The sequence below is a fragment of the Antennarius striatus genome, chromosome 15 (assembly GCF_040054535.1).
Source record: "Antennarius striatus isolate MH-2024 chromosome 15, ASM4005453v1, whole genome shotgun sequence".
NCBI lineage: Eukaryota > Metazoa > Chordata > Actinopteri > Lophiiformes > Antennariidae > Antennarius > Antennarius striatus.
This window is the reverse complement of record NC_090790.1, coordinates 16,263,074-16,281,796: the sequence shown is the minus strand read 5'-3', so window position 1 is coordinate 16,281,796 and position 18,723 is coordinate 16,263,074. Positions and strand designations below refer to the sequence as shown.

The 18,723-nt window shown below is 39.3% G+C and overlaps 2 protein-coding genes across 7 annotated transcripts; one reads left to right on the top strand and one right to left on the bottom strand.

Moving 5' to 3' along the window:
* Positions 1-857: 857 nt before the first annotated feature.
* On the top strand, positions 858-7,529 carry kmt5aa (lysine methyltransferase 5Aa). 2 transcript variants are annotated; one of them, XM_068334521.1, is made up of 7 exons: positions 858-1,061; positions 1,982-2,132; positions 2,241-2,526; positions 2,617-2,704; positions 3,120-3,179; positions 3,361-3,551; positions 4,038-7,529. In XM_068334521.1, the coding sequence occupies exons 1-7, from the start codon at positions 1,053-1,055 to the stop codon at positions 4,246-4,248; spliced, it is 996 nt and encodes a 331-aa protein (XP_068190622.1). In that variant the 5' UTR covers positions 858-1,052; the 3' UTR covers positions 4,249-7,529. The 2 variants fall into 2 exon arrangements, with proteins under 2 accessions (XP_068190622.1, XP_068190624.1); XM_068334523.1 differs by lacking the exon at positions 858-1,061 and having other exon boundaries at positions 2,006-2,132; positions 2,245-2,526.
* A 378-nt stretch (positions 7,530-7,907) lies between these two features.
* rilpl1 (Rab interacting lysosomal protein-like 1) lies at positions 7,908-18,356 on the bottom strand. 5 transcript variants are annotated; one of them, XM_068335400.1, is made up of 10 exons: positions 17,802-18,356; positions 16,183-16,330; positions 14,979-15,097; positions 14,591-14,836; positions 13,822-13,995; positions 12,760-12,810; positions 12,513-12,667; positions 12,329-12,433; positions 11,593-11,680; positions 7,908-10,175 (listed from the first exon to the last, which is right to left on the bottom strand). In XM_068335400.1, the coding sequence occupies exons 1-10, from the start codon at positions 18,087-18,089 to the stop codon at positions 10,170-10,172; spliced, it is 1,380 nt and encodes a 459-aa protein (XP_068191501.1). In that variant the 5' UTR covers positions 18,090-18,356; the 3' UTR covers positions 7,908-10,169. The 5 variants fall into 5 exon arrangements, with proteins under 5 accessions (XP_068191501.1, XP_068191500.1, XP_068191503.1 ...); XM_068335399.1 differs by lacking the exon at positions 11,593-11,680; XM_068335401.1 differs by lacking the exon at positions 7,908-10,175 and having other exon boundaries at positions 11,587-11,680.
* Positions 18,357-18,723: the final 367 nt, after the last annotated feature.

Sequence of the window (18,723 nt, the reverse complement as noted above, 5' to 3'; positions counted from 1 at the left end):
TATCTATCTATCTATCTATCTATCTATAAAAAAATCACTAAATGTACACTTTTTTGAGTGTCAAAAGTTAATATTAACACACACTTTTCAACTCCTAATCATAAATGATTGCATTATCACACATTGCCAAATTTAAAGTGTTATTGTTTTAATTTTGATTGCATATTTTTATGAGGAATGATTTTTAGGATTTTTCTCAGCTACTGGGTTTGCTTGATTTTTGAAAAACCCAATTTTTACAGAAATAGCCATAATATCTTTATCAAACTACAGTATTGTAATCAGACACATCGACTCTCTTTCTAATTGCCGGTGTAGAATCTCATCTGGAAGGTTTGTCTGGAGGAACATCCTCCGCAAATTCATCGTCGACCTAGGCAATCCCATTTAATGACATCACCCAGAAGGTGTAAACAGTGCTGATGAGAGACTCGCTGATTATTGATTGTTTTTGCTTTGTGTCATTGTTATTGCTAATCAAATTAAGATCATCATTATTCATTATCATCACGACTCTTAGCGAAACACATTGTCTTAGTGGTTTCGGTCTTTTCTTTCTTTCTGCTCAAACAGGAGTATAAATGTTTGGGACTTTGCCAGTCAGTCAGAACAGAAGAAGGCTCTTGGATGAGAGGTGGCACATCTCCAGCCAACTTAAGTAAGTAAGTAAGACCAGTTGCTTGTCTTTTCTTTGTTGAATTTTTTTTGCTTTACTTGAGTGATCGGTGAGATTATAAAATCAATACTGCTGTTTTCAGGTTTTTAGCGTTACTTTAAACATTCTGTCGCTGTCGGCCTGCAGGGGGCGACATTGCCTCGCCTTTCATCCTTCATTTACATGTAGAAAAATGGCGGACAGGAGCTGTGGAGGTTTCCTTGGATGAGCTGCTGGCACTTTTAAGACAACAAGAGGACACGTAGTCACGGTGGAAGGGGGGCAGATTGTCGGTGGGGGGCTGCCATACGAGCAGGACAAGGGTTATTTTGAAACTGGCAGTAAAATTAATACATTTTCCCTCAAACGAGCGTGAAGACACGAAAACAAGTCGGACATGAACGGGGTAAGTTTGTTAGGGCATTACCAAACAGGTTAAGTAGCCCCAATTACAGCTTTCTTAAGAGGGTTAATTTATTGTAAATGTGGCTGAGCTAATTAATTAGGTTGAAGTATATATATAAAAAAATTTTTTAGTATTTTACTAGAAGGTTGTGTAGTTACAGTTGCTCCACATTAGATGCTTTTGTTGAAGAGTGCTTGCTAACATATGCTAGTTACATGCGCCTGCTAGCTGAGGAGACAGCAGTATGACTTTTCAAGGGACCAATAAACCCATAGTTTTGCGTTTTTGTAATGTTTCAAGTTTAAAAGCAACAACTGATGTATATTTGCGTATAAGTGTGTTTGACGTTAGCTTTTATGCCTAAGGGCCCCGAATGAATTTTGGCTACTCATTTAAAGGGACTGTTGTGGGTGTGGAGCCAGCATGTTCCCAAAGCCCCACCCACGTCTCTGGTGGGCGGTACCCAATGAGATTTACTCGAGTACTGTACTTGCATGTAATTTAAGTACGGTACATGTGTGGCAGAGGGTATTACACACTTTGTATTGGTTTTTCTAAATCTAATAACTGTGCTAACCTCGCATAATGTATAATAGATTTTTTTAAAAGCCTTATGTCCCAATGTTAAAGGGAGTGGAAAAGATGTCTTGGATACACCTGTTTATTCAGCATTATTGGGTTTGGTTTGAATTTGGAATATGAATTATGTATTATGGTGTCATTAAGCGTTTGACAGGTATGTACCTAATGACTTTGTTTTTATCTGTTGATCAAAGAGCTGTCTTTTGAATTCTGCGCTTGTTCTGTTCAGTTGTCTTTGATGTGTTAATTATGTCTCGTTTCAAACTGAAGTATGGCGCTGTCACATCAGCGAAACATCATTGCAGGGTCACAGAATAAATACATTTTGTAATTCACAGGAGATTGTATGCAATAGCCATTCAGTTGCCTTCTTAAGCTGCACCAACTCCATGCCACCAGTTCATGATGAAAAGATGATCAAGCTAACACAGGAGGGAAGGTGCTCTCCAGTGTGCTGCCAGCAAAGTGATGCTCGGGGGCAAGGAGAGGGTAAGTATTTCAGCTATTTGTGTTACAACCCATCTTAGGAAAAAAGAGTGTTGTAGATTACATAATTTGTGAAGGAGGAACAATACACTCACTGTTGTTTCCTTTCAGGCAGAATGAACACCAACAGCACAACAGCAAACAACTCTAAGGCTGAGTTCCCAGAAATGGCAAGCGTCTACAGCCAGTGTTCACCCTGCTGGTCAGATGAACAGCCACTACCTCCTCAGCTCTACTGCACCCCGACCTGCCTCCGCTCCCCTACCGACCTCTCCCTCCCCCTTGGCAACAACTTGTCTCACACACCCCTTCATGCCAACAACAGCAGCTCTGTCCTCAACCGCAAGAGGAGAGGAGTCCGCCTCAAAGTTATAGGAAAGAAATCTACAAGAAGAATGTACGCACATCGTTGTTATTGGAAGAAATTACAACAGCATGATGGGATAGTTCATCATTTTTCATTTTTGTTTGTTTTTTCTCATTGCAGTGCAGAAGGGAAAAACTCCCAAAATAGAAAAGTTACTGACTACTATCCAATAAGACGAAGCTCAAGAAGAAGTAAAACAGAGCTTAAGGTAAGATGAAAATACTTCTGTTTTATACGATTAGAAAATACTAATGTTTCATTAGTTTACTAAAGAAAGTTTTTAGGTACCTGTACTTAACTTGATGGTTTATTTTTTGGATAAAATGTCATCGTTACTTCCTACATTTAATAAGAAATGCCTGTACTTTCTACTCATTACATCGAGGACTGTATATAGAGGTTTCATACCCTCGGAGGTTACTAGTATTTTGCATCATTGCACTTTTTTCCCGTCATCAAAATATGTATATTGTTTCATATTTGAGCCTGACAGAAAACATCCACACAAGTCACAAGGAATGAATCATCTATCCAGTAACCCTGCTGTGGGTGTGTGGGTGTTTGTGACTGAATTGTAGACTGCTTTTTTCCATTAAAAACCATCTCATGCTTCTTTTTTCCAGTGTGAAGAAAAGAAGCACATAGATGATCTCATCACAAAGGGAATAGAGGAAGGAATGGAGGTACGTGAGGTTTCTTGTCCCATCTTAATTATCTGAATGGCAGCATACACTAGAGGCAAATCCTGTCAAGAAAACCTGCCTGTCTGTGTTAAAAAAAATGAACTTAAGCAGATATAAAATATTGAGCTGGAAAGAGTGGGACTTGTATTGTTGATGGTAAACATCTCAAACTCTATTGTAGGTGCAGCATATTGAAGGAAAGGGGAGAGCAGTGTTTGCCACCCGGTGTTTCCAGAAAGGCGAGTATGTGGTGGAGTATCATGGAGACCTGCTGCAGATCACTGACGCCAAAAAGAGGGAGGCCGAATATGCTCAAAACCCTGCCACTGGCTGCTACATGTACTACTTCCAGCACCTCTGCAAAACTTACTGGTATGACAACCACTTCATTTCCATGTATATGAATATTTTAAAATTAAAATGACTCGCAACTAAACACGCCCTTTTCTGGAAGTGGGTGTGGCCTGGGCGTGCCAGTTCTTTGCACCAGTGTGAGTGAGGTTATGGCAAACTGAGCAGCTCTCCTCCCTGCAGGAGGTGCATTGTCCACTGTGATGTCATAGTTGGCCTCTAATCTGAATGACGCTTCACATCAAACACTTTCTGACAGCTAGAGCAAACAAAAGATACCCAGGATGTCTGTAGAGAACTGAGAAGGGTGTATTGGTTAGAAAGGCACAAAAGAGTACAGGTATTTTGCATTTTATGGGACCTTCTAAAGAGGATTTGTAGGGAAAGTGCATAAATGGTTTAATGATTTTAACTTTAAAGTTAATTACATGGCATTTGCATTAGTAGAAGATTTTTTTTATTGCATAACTTCTGACATAAACCTTTTTTTAAATTATTTTTTTACAGTGTGGATGCCACAAAAGAGACTGGCCGACTGGGTAGGTTGATAAATCACAGTAAAAATGGAAACTGCCAAACCAAACTCCACGATATCAACGGTGTCCCCCACCTGATCCTCATCGCTTCTCGGGACATCGACGAGGGTGAGGAGCTGCTCTATGATTATGGAGATCGCAGTAAAGCCTCCATCGCAGCTCACCCGTGGCTCAAGTACTGATAGAGGTGTCCTCGTAAACCAACAGGGAAACATACAGTAATGCTTATTTCTCTTTAGCTAGTGTACAACATGCCTTAGAAACAGAATGTGTACCCTTTTTGTTCCAATATTTAGAAAGTTGGGGGGAGACGGGGTACCTAACACATTTCAAGAGCCGTCTGCCTCGTCAGATGGCACCTGTACTTTTTATTTATCTGTATATGAAATGTTCTGGTTGTTTTGCAGCACATTTATTTTGTACGTTTTGTATTACCTATCTACAGCATGCAGGAGGTAGTTGATGCTCTGCATTTTTATACTGCTCTTTCTTAATTGGTAGTTAGCAATACTTATATTTATGGCCCTTTTGGATCAGTGAGACCTATGAGATGCAAATTACAAACCCTTTTTTAAGAAAATATGTTCTGTTCAAATGGAAACATTCTACCAGTATTTATTAGCATTTTAGTTAACTTAAGTCACAGTTTAGTTGGCATTTCTGGGTCCTGATTACAAAAACTGGATCAAATCTTTTTTTTCAGGTGTAAAATATTATGTTGAAAATACAGACCTATGTAGAAATTAGACATTTGTCAAATCATCAAGTTCTTTACTTTTCATGCTTTTTTAAAAACTTTTTTTAAGCTTATATTTAATTTTTAAATAAAATGCACCATATATTTAATTGTCATGTAGGAAATGTTGAAGTAATACAACATCTCCTACACTACATTATGTACATAATATATAATGTAGTGTATTACATACACTACATTCTGTTAGCATTTATCAGGTAAATATCAAGAATCCCAGTTCTCAGCTGTCAAATCTCCCTTAGGTTTACTTAAATAGAATTTCTTCTGCTCACACTATTTTGTGATGTTACTGCACCGTGTTCATTGAACTAATGGCTCACTGTTATAATGTTTAAAGGAATAGTTTGACATTTGGTTAAATATGTTCTTGTCAGTATTGGCCATTGTGTGTTCAGCCTGTCATGCTGGAAAGAAGCTTTGACAAAAAAAAAAAAAACTGAACTGATGTCAACACTGTTTACCAGGGTCTTCTGATGAAGTTAAAACGTAATAATCATTTGACTTCCAAGTTTTCAGTGAACTGAAATATAAGTCGGTCATCTTTAATCAGGTTGGGAAGAGAGGCAAACCTAAATGTGGCTTTAGCTTTTTGGTCCTAAGGAAGGTAGTTATTCCAAAATGACCAAAATCCAATCTAAATAAAAATGATTGGTGTTCGTACACAGTAAAAAATAACTGTTTCCTGTTATTTATGCTCAGCCAAGCTAGTAACTTCTGGCTGTGTCTTGATATCAAAGTGTAAGTACCGGTAAGTGAATCTGTGTGTTTCCCAAAATGTCAAACTTTCCCTTTAAAAAGCAGCAAAGACCTCATTGAAGCAGGAGTCTTGTGTTTGTTGCCTTGTTAATGCTAAAACGAACCCAGCCGCTCCAGAACAACCAGTACTGACTTATACTGGTTTCCAACAGGCAATGGGTTTGGTGAGCCCCCTCACGCTTGTGGATCGTTTTTATCTTATTGTTCACCACCAGATGTTTAGTGTGAAAATATTCAAGGAAAGTCAACATGTCTTATGAACTGTAAGCCAGACGATCAAATTTACCTCTGGCAGTGTTTCCGCCACACTTCCTTTTATCTTAATTATCTTGATTTGCATCTTATTCATTGTTATTTAGAAAATCATGGACAAATGTTTTCTTTTAATCTTACATAATTGGTAAAAGTATACTCACTATATATATGTTTCTAATTCTAAACATTGCAATCCTTTTTTTCTACACAACTACTGTGGTGCAGATCTCATTGGAATAACTGTATTGTAGGCTGAGTAATCACATTACCCTGGTCAAATTAGCACCAAACAATGGACATGTGTACATGTGATTTGGAACGGTAAGATAAGCAATTAAATCCTCTTGTAGGTTGTTACAATAATAAAATGGAATGATAAATATGTTTTGAGAGAAAAAGCCTGGTGATGCTAATCATGTAAAAAAAAAAGTCCACAATCATAGTTTTGAAACAAGAAGTACATGCAAATTTCTACCAACTAAATGGATTTAAATGGATCCGTTTATGCTAGCCTTAACCCTCACTAGGTTAGGTTAGCCTGGTTAAAACATAACTTATCTATTTATTACAGTTCCTGCATAGACTATAATTTGACAATATAAAAGTACTTATTTAAGTTGTTTAAATGAACTGGTACAGTGATGGAATGATGAATTCAAATGTTTTCATATTGCCACTAACCTTTATTGAGTCCCTCAATCGATCTAGCGTGAATATCTTGTGTATATATTACATGTTTGACCAGTTTTCTAGCAGATAAAACATTCCCTTTGATTGTGCTATACAGCATGTTCTCTTCTTACGGATGCTGTTTGTTGTTCTGCTAAAAATCATCTCAAGTACAATTGATTTTTTATTTTTATTTAGGGAAATCTTTTTCTTTGAGAGAAGTATGCCTATTTTCTTTCTTGCTAAGAGCTGGAGGGTAAAATCACAGTGCTACATCAGCATTATCTTAGCTTAGCATAAAGATTTCTGAATGAGTGGGGAAAGCCAGACTTTCTTTGACCACAGCTAATAAGAAATCTTGTGCCAGCATCTCTAAATCTCACTGATTATGTATGGATTTCTTTAAAAAATACCCAGTTCAGCTGTTTCCAGTCATTATGCTAAGCTAAGTCAACCCTGAATATCTTCAAACTGAAATGGTAGAACTGCCAGCAGGGATAATCTTTTCATTATACTGTCAACTACAAAATTGTATTCTCCATAATTTGTTTGTTCCTTTTTTTAATTTTTTTGTACTTGATTGTAGCAAGTTTTTCTCAAAATAATGCTAAATATGGAGACCTGGCTATGTTTCCAATGTTATCCATTATCTCTGGTGATTTATGCTGTGCAGGAGATGAGTGTTAAAAAAATATCAATGATTATGAAAAGTTTCCAAAATATTTGGTCAGTCAAATACAGTATTTCATTCCCTTTTCAAAATATCATTAAAATTAATGGCAATAGGTCTCATCAGTGTTAATATGAAGAACCCAGTCTGATGTCACACAGTAGCAAATGATCACGTTAAATATCAGCTTTCTGTTACATTTAGGATTCATCCTTTCTTTATGTAGAACTACTGCAATAAAACCTGACGGGCAAAGCTGACCTGTTGGTCATTTAGGACTTCATAGATCTTTGCTGTTGTAGCATTGAATAAATCTTAATGCTGGGCTCTAGGCAGTGATGAATAAAGATGTGATATGCAAGAAAGAGGAGTGGTGTGTCATTTGTTTTTACCAGAAATGATTAAAAGTTTAGAATTACAATGAACACAAAAATTGCATGAAAGGTATTTTTTGAAGCTAAATGGGTTAAAACATCCTAGATTATATATTTACAGGTTTTTAATATGGGATATTTAATAACATATTTTTGAGTAGCATTATAACCCTCAAACTGTCATAATAAACATGTGATCTTAAATAAGATTCCACAGGGGACCAAGAGACTAATGAATACTATGTCAAAAGCTCTTCTTTAAAGAAGAGCAGCTGAGACATAAAAAGTTTTGCCACAGTAGAGACAGATCTGACAAATACAAACATGTAGAACAATTACAGAGTTAGTGTTTAGTCTAAATGAATCTGTGTGATGACAAACAACTTACACATGATAGTTTTTATTACTGCAGAGACAGCTCATTAAATAAAGCACAGATGCATCCATAACATATCTAAAAGGGAAGCAGGAGAAATTATCAACACTGACAGGATCGACTACATTTCCCTTTTAATGTTTCACTGAATCGTCCAGATCCCTTTGACGTCCTTAATGAAGTCTACAGTAACAGATGCAATAAATAGGATTTCATGTGTCGTCATGTAAATCTGCTGCTTTCACACTCCTTACAACTCTTCATTTTTCTTCATTTCACATTCATTTGTTCCACATCAAGCTGGTTCACTTCATTTTCTTTTTAGAGTTTGTATAGATGATACATATCAGCACACTGCTCTATATTTTCTAGAAATCTGATAAAACTTCAAATAAATCAATCGTGGAACAGATTTCAAAAAGAAAGGTACCCTGACAGGACATCGTGTCAGAGACAACTACAGTATTTTCAGCACTATAAAGCGCACTGGGCTATAAGGCGCACCTTCAATGAGTGGCCTATTTTAAACCCTTTTCATATATATGTAAAGTATAAGGTGCACTGGATTATACGGGGAATCTGATTATTAGGTGCACCTTCAATGAATGGCCTATTTCAAAACTTTTTCCACAAATAAGGCCAACTGGATTATAAGGCGCACTGTCAGTTTTTGAGAAAATTACGGGCTTTTAGGTGCGTCTTATAGTGCGTAAAATACTGTACATGGGGACCATTTTCAGCAGTGGATTAATCAACTTCGGATGCTGTAGTGTTTCAACAACAACACAGGTAAAATCAGTTATGTAAAAATCTTTTAAGTGTCACAGAGGCTGATGCTTTGATCACTTACTTCATGACTAATGGTTACACATCGTAACCTGCTTTGGTTCTGTTGCTGATACTGAATCGGAACCTGTAGGTTAAAATAGAAGCGTGACGTACGGCGACGGCTTTGGCACTGAATTCAAGAATTAAAAAACTGGATAAAAGGTTCTATTGCTTTGACATGAAGTGGACATTTGTGCACATTTTATAATAACCGAGTTGGACTGAAGTCAATAAAGACAGAAGCCCACTTCTGCCAGGAGAAGAAGACAAAAATAACATCCTGTAAAAATAATGATACAAATTGTACTCAGCAGTCAGAACCATACAACTATTAAAAATAATTTTGTTTGATGCAGTTTTAGAATTCTGAATGAAAGTTATTGCTGTTTTTCTTTAGATAGTACAAATATGAGTTATAAATTCAAAACTGTGACATAGTTATAAGTCCATATTAAGCAATTTTACATCAGCATTGAACAACAGCCAAACAAGGATGGACTCATAACATTCCAAGTCAAAATTAGGTCAAAATGTTAGCTTGATATATTTATTATTTTTATCATGCTCAACCTTTTTGGCAGACAAAAAATTCCATATTTTTAAATTATTACTGCATGAGATGGAAGTATTTGTAAGTTCACATTTTTGTAAGCTTTCTCTGTGATTCTATGCATCATTTTCTATACATATGCAGTCACCGTTGTATTTGTGCAGCTGCGAAGATTTCAAAAATGCTGGTGATGGACCAAACACAGCCCACAGGAACAAGGACCCAAAATTCAAAATAAATTAAAGAAACACAAAAGTGTTGGTTTGATTTTGAGGATAAAATTCAAAATAAGGTGAAAAACTGCAGTTTTCTGTTTCTTTTTGCAGTTCATTAAGGTACTATGATATAAAACTATGATTTTAAAGCACAACAAACACTTCCATGTCCTGAGGCTTTTCAACCATTCGATTTACCAAAATACAACTTCCTCCTCTTACAACTTCCATTTTCCACCAAATAGCAATAGCTCCCCCTCTTCTCTGTTTAAATAAAACCCAAAATATATTCTCCTTTTAGATTTGTACAGTCTATATGTGCCAGTGAGATTTACAGTATGGTTCTCAGGTATTTAAATAAATTGGATTTCTAAGAATTGAAACCTGGAGCCTCTTTCAAGGTTCACTCTAATCCGTCGGCTTTCCGCTCGTGATGCCTTATTGGTGGTGTGAGTCACTACTGTTGGTTTGCCGTGCGATTCACAAGCCTGTGTGAGCGATGGAGAGTTTTGGAGTGACCCCGGCGAGTGTTCTCCAGGGACTACATGTGCTGCAATGCCTCCTGGGCTTGTTCTGTGTACACGTCGTCTTTCCCCGTCCACAAGCCGTCGATGCTCCGCTGAGCGCCTCGCTGCTTGTCACGGGAGAAGAAACTAAACCTGAGACGAGAGAATGGAGAGAGGACAGAAGAGGTGTGTTCAATGGTTGCGTCATGGTAGTGGTTCACAGTAACACAGTTGGAAGCAAAATGATTCAATTCTCTATATCAGGTTTACTGGTATTATTATTCCACAACATTTTGAAGACCTCAGACATTAAAGTGTTGTTTTTTTTCAGCTGCAGTCACTTAAGGATTCAAACCCTTCACGACAAGCATGTACAGTACTTTGTTTAGATCCTTTAGCGTCTATGATCCATATCCAGACTCCAGCTTCTAGCAGCATTCCTGAGGAATCTTAACCCATTCCTCATGAAAAAAGCTTCCAGACATAGAACATTCCTGGTTTAACTACTGCAACCAACCTCTTCAAATCCCACCAGAGACTTTCTGTGAGATTCAAATCACTTCTCCTGAAACCAGGCCTTGGTGGGCTTTGAGGTGTGTGTAGGATCAGTGTCCTTTTTCCCATCTTTTTCACAGATGGAGTGACAGTTTTCTTTTTTCTTTTTTTTTGTTCAGATTTCCTGATCCTTTATGGAATCCATCTAATCCTCTGCACACTGCGGGTTTCCAGTGAGAGAGAAAGCGAAGCAGCCTCAGAGCATCACCGAGCTGCCGCCACGCTTCACTGCAGGGAGGGGGAGGGGGGTGGTTGTCTTCATCATTAGCTTCCTTCCTCCTCCTCTGAGTGAACAGTGCATCCAGATTTATCTGATTTTCTCTGATGATGGATGATATTCACACTGAATACTTCAGAGACTGCAATAGTCTGTAAGAAGTTGTTGGGGGTTTTTTTTGTTAAAAAGGTTTACATGTCTCTCATAAAGATATCTAAAATGTTCTTGGGTGATCATTGCAAAAATAAATATTAGATTTTGCTTCCAACTCTACGACATGAGTACAAACAGCATCAGTCTTTTAAAGCAGGGTTAGTGTTACAGGAGTCATTGTTACACCAACCATCAACTTCAGCATTTCTGCTGAGGGGTATGTTTACAGAAATCACACTAATGATTTCTTCTATGTTAAATGCTACAGAGAGCATATTTATATGAGCAAAAGTTATGTTTTATATTGAAATTACTGGAAAAAATTAGATTATAACTGGTAATTATGTTCTCTGTCTTTAATTATTAACTCCACTAGAACCATCTAATGAGCTGAAAGATTTTTAATCTGTGTTAGAGCAGACTCAGGGTTGTGGGAAGAGATGACACAACGGCCGACTACATGTTCATATTCTGACTGGCTGATTTTTAAGTTCCACAGTCATCCCACTGGATAATAATAAAATAAGACAGCCCCACAACCAGCCAATCAGAACACTACAAGGATGGGCAAGAGGCCTGAGAAACAACCCCAGCACATGCAAGGCAACGAAAGGTGTTAGCTGAGAACAAAATATAGAGTCATACAAGAGATATGAGGCGTCTGATTGGCTGTAAAGTGGGGTCATCTGAGCTCAAACCAGCCGCTACCATCGGCATAATGGCTGTGAAGATCCTGTCACACAGAGGTGAAGACACACAAAGAGAGGAGGGAGACGGGGGGGATGGACAGGGGGGGGGGACAGGGACCACGTCAAACATCGACCTCTGTTTGAGCGTAAAGTCACGCCTCTGTTGGTTTTAATGTTTGTGCAAATGGATGCAGGTACATGAACCCTTTGCCTACCCGTGACCATAACACGCTACACGTGAAACATGCATTAAGAGCTGTGGGTGAATCTAAAGCAGCACAGCGCGACAATATCAAATGTGAGAGAGCTCTCGCTTCAACAAACACAGGAAGCTTCAGCATGAGCAGTTTGCACTTGCAATCACTGAAAACAGTGTTGTAGAAGATGAGAATACATTTATATGGTCGACAGACTGACAAGAATCTAATGTCGCCAGCCTGAAATGTTTGCTGCTGGTGAAATTGCAGACTGTTTTTATTAAGAAGAATCTTTAATTTCATTAGCACTCTTAACATTAAATTAAGAGTGACATGTAAATGTTTGAGCATGCAGGGACAGAATCGATCAGCTTTTGTTCAGTCCATGCAAAACAAACCGGTTCTCATTTCAATCCCAGATGAAGGGAGGTCTGTGAGGTGTTAACAGACGAGTGTTTTTCTGTGCAGACGTATCCGACCGCAAACACAACTTACAGCCGTTTGATTCCTGACTCTGGCTGGGCAGAAGAGCGGGAATGGGTCCTCAGCTCCGGTGAAGGAGAAGGACTGGGGTTGACGATCTCATCCTCCGTCTCATCGCTGTGAAAACAACAATGGATGTAATTACCGCGCTGCCGGACCTGACCTCCTCGGACTGACATCAACACGCCGGTAGAACCTCTTGTAATAGGCCAGCTCCTCCTGAAGCATGAACACTTTGGCCTTGAGCTCGTTCCTCTCATGGAGGACGTCCCTCAGCTCCTGCAGGGTGAACCGAGGCCGGTTGGGGTCCTTCAGGTCGAGGCCTCCCGCCTCCTCGTCACACAGCGCCTCCTGCCAGGACACCAGATGCATCACGAGGAAGAAAACAAAACCAAAGGACAGTCGGGACAGAAGGAGGGGAGGTGGGAAGGATATGAGGATACCTTGGTAAAATATTGGAACACAGCAGGCATGTCCTCATCGCACATCGCCTCCTGGTGGCAAAGACTAAGTCAGACGTCAGGCCCTGTTCCAATACATTTGTTCTTACTTCCCTCCTCCCTTTAAAGCAAGTTTGCTTTTTGACTCGACACACTCAAGAAGTCACTGGTTGTTAAAGAATCCCCTGAAAGACTTCAACACCACATTCACCGCCTCAAGTCTCTCATGCGCTGAGCGACAGACAAGAAAAACCGACCATGATTCTTATTAGCATTAATCCTAGAAAACAATTTTCAAGTCCAACTGAAATCAAATGTTTCTATTTGTCTTTAAAATGTAGAAGGAGATGTTAGCAGGGAAGCTAATGTGTTACCGTCCAAACTCTGACTATTGTGATTGTGCTGCAGGCAACTGTCTGTCCGTCTGTTAGTAAGTAAATTTGTTTCCAATCAATATTTTACAATTGTGTATTTTCAGAAAAAGAATTTTCACACCTGACTATGGTGGCTATGTTGTCAGATCGATTAAAATAAAATATGACAACACAAAAAGTCTCAGCAAATAAAAATAATTGACATAAATGAAGCAGAGCTGGGATCGAGACACGACTGAGACTGGTTGTCTAGGAGTTGATGGAAATATGGTCTAAAATAAATTCATTTGTTTGACTGCATGTATGGAAAAAAGTTTTCCATCTACATAATTAGGTGTAATACAAATGAAGGTATGAAGTAAGGTTCAAGTATGCATTTAATTTCAGTTAGACATTTAAAAACCATTTCTTATCTATGTGCTTCAGGATCATGGTGTGTTTCGAGACAAGTCTGAGTGCTTGTTAGAGGTTGATCTATATTTAGAAAGGTCACCAGAGTAGTTGTACAGGAAGTCTCTCCAAGCTGCAGCTACAAATCCTGTTCACTCTGTTAGTTGTTCAAACCCATGCCAAAGCATTCCAGCCCTCCTCATGGGTCACCGGTTAGTCCACCGCCTGCTTTCTCTGTCTACTTCCAGGAGCGTCTGGAGTTAGATTCACGACAACAACACCACTAACAGTTCAGCGTTACCCAAAGCAGTACTGCTTCATCCTCAGTCTCCTCCTCCTCATGTCCCACTGGGCTTAGGGAACCAGACGGGGGTCGCAGGGAGGGGTCAAACCCACCCAACAACAGCTCAGAGGGGGGGTCAGGGCTGTCTGGCCTGCCCTTAGCCCCCAACAACTCTGTAGCAGCTTTACCACGCTGGTGGAGTAAGAGACACTTCATTATACCTGTTTACACAATGATCCTTTACCGTCACAAATTTCCCCACTGTGGGACAATAAAGGTCTTTTATCTTATCTTTATTTTGAAGCATTTATACACCCATTGATTTAGCTTTACAGCTACTGTGTGTAGCATTAACAAAAAAAATGCTTTATAGAGGACACAACATTGGTATCAACTAAACTGTTGACTGCACTCCTAAAAAATGAAAATATATTCATTTTCTACTCAGATCCACATTGATGTGAAGCGTCAGGAAGTTCCATATAGAGCTGGCGCTGTGTGGGGTCATGTCATGCTTGTGTTACAGTTGTTTTTTAAAACTCGGTCCAATCCACTTCACTTTTAGTAGAATGTGTTCAGTAGATCATGACAGAATTTGTATTTTTGGGTTAATTCTTAAACTTCTGAGGTGACTCTGAGAGGGAGAGGAGCTCCAGATTACCACTACCTGTAGAATCTTTTCTGCTATTTCTTGTGCATCGCAAGGCAGTAAAGCTAATGTCAGTGTCAAATGTGACAAGAAATTCACATGTAGCTCACGATCAGTTGGTCTATTGTGCTGATTTACCTCTGCAGGTGAGGGGGGCTGAGGCTGGGGTTCCTCAACATTCTGGACAGGCACATCTCCTTGAAGTTGCTCCCTCAAGCGAGCAACTTCCTGCCTGAGCGCACTGACTTCCTGCCCCCACGCCTGACCTCGAGCCTCCAGCTCCACCTTCTGCTCAATCAGTGCTTTGCCTTGCGCCTCCACCACAGAGATTTTGTGTCGCAGATCGTGGTTAATTTTCATGAGGCGGGACTGCTGCTGCTGGAGCTGCTCAGAAAAACAACCAGGATGGGAAATTCATAAAATACAAGGCCAGTGAATGAGAGGACATTTTGGTGCTGCTGCTACTTCCAACCACAGGGAACAAATGGTTCAGCATCAGGAGAACCTTCTCCTGAGGATGACTTACTGCTTCTATGTCCTCGTTTTTCAGCGTGAGCTCTCGGTCTTTGGCTCGGATCTCATCTCGCTGCCTGTCCACCACTTCCTTTAGCTTCTTCATCACCTGTTTCTCTCTCTCTGTCATACCTGATGAGCAGGGAGGAAGCAGACAGAGGGGTGGGGCAGAAAACAGTTTAATCAGAAATAGATCAACCGGTTTTGTCTCTGTGAACAAGACAAATGACTGGATTCTGTGTGTGTGTGTATGTGTGTGTGTTGTGTATGTGTGTGTGTGTGTGTGTGTGTGTGTGTGTGTGTGTGTGTGTGTGTGTGTGTGTGTGTGTGTGTGTGTGTGTGTGTGTGTGTGTGTGTGTGAGGGTGTTGCAGGTGTGCATGTAAACTGAGGCTGGTCTGTCCACAGTGTGTGTGGATGACTGTGGCCTCTGTGTGTGACCAAGACTAGCTCGCAGTCAGACACCAAGAAGACTTCCTTTGTTAGTGTTAGTGTGTGTGTGTGTGTGTGTGTCTGAGTGTGTGTGTGTCTGAGTGTGTGTTTGTGTGCTTTACAGAAAGAGAGGAAAACAATGTACATCAGAGAAAGTTTTCTGTGAAATCAGACGATAAATGGCAGCGAGTGACGTACTCAAAATGTTTTAAAATCAATAAATTGATAATTAATTCATAAGAAATATTTAAATATAAATATTTATATATTATATTTTGATATAAAGACTATAGTTGAATCAACACATTATTCATGTCTCATGTCTTCATTTTAGTAGAAATATTTTCAATTATTATGATTAAAACATACATAAATGAATGTCATTATATACAAATCAACAGAAACGTTCCATAAAATTAGGTCACAAACAGCATTTAAAAAACTATATTTAATTTCATGAATAAAAAAATTGAGAAATAAATTTTATTGAATATATAATATAGTAATGTTTTACAAATTCATACGAATTTTATTGTTCTAAAATGTTTTCAAAAAATGACATGAACATAAAAATAAGCACGTAATTACAAAAGCATAAACTCATGACTTTAATAGTTTTTCTTATTATTAAAATGCGGTAGGCGGTCTTAATGCTAGCCTTTGCTACCAGTCTTCATTCTAAGCTGAGAGTGGAAACAATCCCTCGCTGCACATTTCTCTTCAGCAACATGTTTATAATGATGTCAGAATAATCAAGTATGTTTTTAACACATGTAATCGTCCTCACCCTCGTGCCTCTGCAGGTCCTCCTCACTCAGGGGGTCTTTGATGGGCAGGTTGGTGAGGAGGCTTTTGTTCTCCTCCTGCAGCTGAGCGATCTGAGTCAGCAGGTCCTGAGCTTCTCCTCTCCAGACATCCTCCACCAGCTCCAGCTCCTAGAACCGCAGGAAAACACACAATTTCATAATAACAATCTTCATTTTCACGCCCTTGCAATGACTTCAGTCGGCATTCTGGAACGATGGAAGGTGAAATGGATGTGCTTGTGCAAAGTATGTTGATTCCACTTTATGTTACTGTGAGGAAATCATAAGTTGTTGCATCATCCTGAGTGTAACAAACAGTCTACCTCAAGTTAGAGCAAGTATCATCACATAGTTCCTCAACTCTGGAAACAAACAAGCATTTTCCAGGATCCACTCCGAGGCGACATGAGCAAAATATCCTCAAAATATCTATTTGAGAGCAGACCTACAAACATGGGTGATCATACGACCTCCTGCCTCATAATAAATCCTGACATATTTAAAAATTCTTTAGCTGGAAATGTATGAAAGGCTGTTTTGAAGGGAGGGTAACTTTCAGCGATGAGGCCTGGAGGTTGATGAGGATCTTTTTCATCAAACCCTTGAGTGAGTTTGTCTCCTGTATAAAAGCTTTCATTCAGCTCATCTTCAGTATTTCTGGACTTTTACTCTGAGAAAACTCTGCTGTGAAAGAGTTTTCACACCAGCTGTCATGTCTGAGCAATCGTGGGAAGAAGATTCACAGTCATGAGACGTAGTTAATCAGTTAACAGTTGACTGGTCACCAGCATCCAGTCACCGTCACGAGAGACAGAGGTATAAACTTTACTGCAGCGCTGATTTCAAACCAACACAGTCACACCGTCTAAGATCAGCAACAGTCAGCAAGAATTTAAAATAACGAAGGTTAAGATTTTGTTGTCAGAATTACTGTACACTTGAGTATGACTAAATCGATGTTAGAAGAAAAGTGTCATTCAAGTGTCAAAATTAAAAAAATACCCACAATGATAATAGTCCCTTTGATAATGACAAGGCCTTTGCTGTCCTTGAAAGATATCTTTCATTTATTTTATGCATGTAAAATTACTGATTGACAGCAGATGTGTGGAAATCTACAACTTTATCTCTTATGAATTGATTTCACAGAAACCGAGGTTCAGCCTGAAACACCTGAACGCACCTGTGAGGGTCAGGGTAACAAGAGATCAGACTTAGTAAGATGGTTGTTGGTTCAGTCCCTTTTGATTTGGTATTGTGCTGCACTTGAACTGATTACTAATTATTCAAACAATAACACAATTTTCTCTATATTAAATTAACATTTTCAATTACATAATTCAATTACAAATGCCCTACATTTTCACCTCTAGTTCAATCACAGTAACTCATATTTGTTTTCAGTTTATCTCACATCCATTCATTCATTTTCCGCACCACTTTGTATGAATGATCACCTACACCGTTACAAAAAGTTTGATGTATGTTTAAATATTTAAACCTGTGTAAAGAATTCAATTTTAATTTTTTTTAATTAATTAATTAATTTAAAAAAATTAATTGATTGATTAACTAACAACAGATTCTGCAGTGACCTCACCTTCCGGTGCTTCTTCTCCTTCTCCAGCCGGTCCATCCGTTCCAGCCTTAGCTTGTCCAGCTCCAGCCGCAGCTCCTCGGTCTCCGGACTGATGCTGTTGCGGCTCACCATCACCTCCAGGATCTCCAGCACCCGCACCACTTTGGGCATCAGCCTGGACAAAGCCTCGCAGCCATACTGGTCTATAATCCGCTCGAACTCTTGGCCCACCACCGCCGCGATGTCATACACGTCCATCACCGTGAGGTCCGCCACATTCTTCTCCAGGGCCGAGCCGGAGTCCTCCATGTCGGGATAGTTCGGCCCTCCCCGGTTTCCTCTTCTGTTTCCTCCGCTATAGCAAACTTCCTTCCCCGGGAGTAACAATACGGCTAAGTTATCTAAACTCTACCAGGTTATCTCCATAAACTGTGGACAAATACAACGCAGAACCTCATAAAACACCACTGCTATCGCTAATGGATCCCTAAATGCCGGGTCCAGGGTTTAAATTGATTAGTTACGATTACATTTGGTCCGTGGCCCATCGCAGTCCTGCTTGTCCCTCTGTCAGCCTCAGACCACCATTGACAAGCCAGCGATATTGAATTAGCGAACATCCGGTTAGATTTTTCAAAATAAAACGCGTCACTACATTTTGTTCCTCTAAGAAAACACCAATTTCTTTTAAAAAATGTACGATGCAGCAGCAAACATCATTGGTGACCATTGTAAACCCATACACGTCAAATCAATAAAAAAAACAACTCAAGGCATGATATACTAAGAAATTTATGTTTTGTTGGTAAACTAGCTACAGTACTTATATTTACTATTCTGTTTACGTGAATATAAGCAGATACTCTTATTTTTTTAACTTTGTGGCATCTGTTTCCTGCATTTTCGAGCTGATCTGTTCTAACTTGACGCAGCTCCTCTTCAG

What these genes read in the sequence shown, in the direction of transcription:
- kmt5aa (XM_068334521.1), top strand. An exon ending in AAGAAATCTACAAGAAGAAT is followed by an intron (nt 2,527 to 2,616) that starts GTACGCACATCG and finishes TTCTCATTGCAG; the next exon opens with TGCAGAAGGGAAAAACTCCC. An exon ending in CACCTCTGCAAAACTTACTG is followed by an intron (nt 3,552 to 4,037) that starts GTATGACAACCA and finishes ATTTTTTTACAG; the next exon opens with TGTGGATGCCACAAAAGAGA.
- rilpl1 (XM_068335399.1), bottom strand. Translation starts at nt 18,089, where the DNA reads ATGGAGGACTCCGGCTCGGCCCTGGAGAAGAATGTGGCGGACCTCACG. An exon ending in TGTTCCAATATTTTACCAAG is followed by an intron (nt 12,668 to 12,759) that starts GTATCCTCATAT and finishes GTGTCCTGGCAG; the next exon opens with GAGGCGCTGTGTGACGAGGA. An exon ending in GAGTCAGGAATCAAACGGCT is followed by an intron (nt 10,176 to 12,328) that starts GTAAGTTGTGTT and finishes CTCTCGTCTCAG; the next exon opens with GTTTAGTTTCTTCTCCCGTG.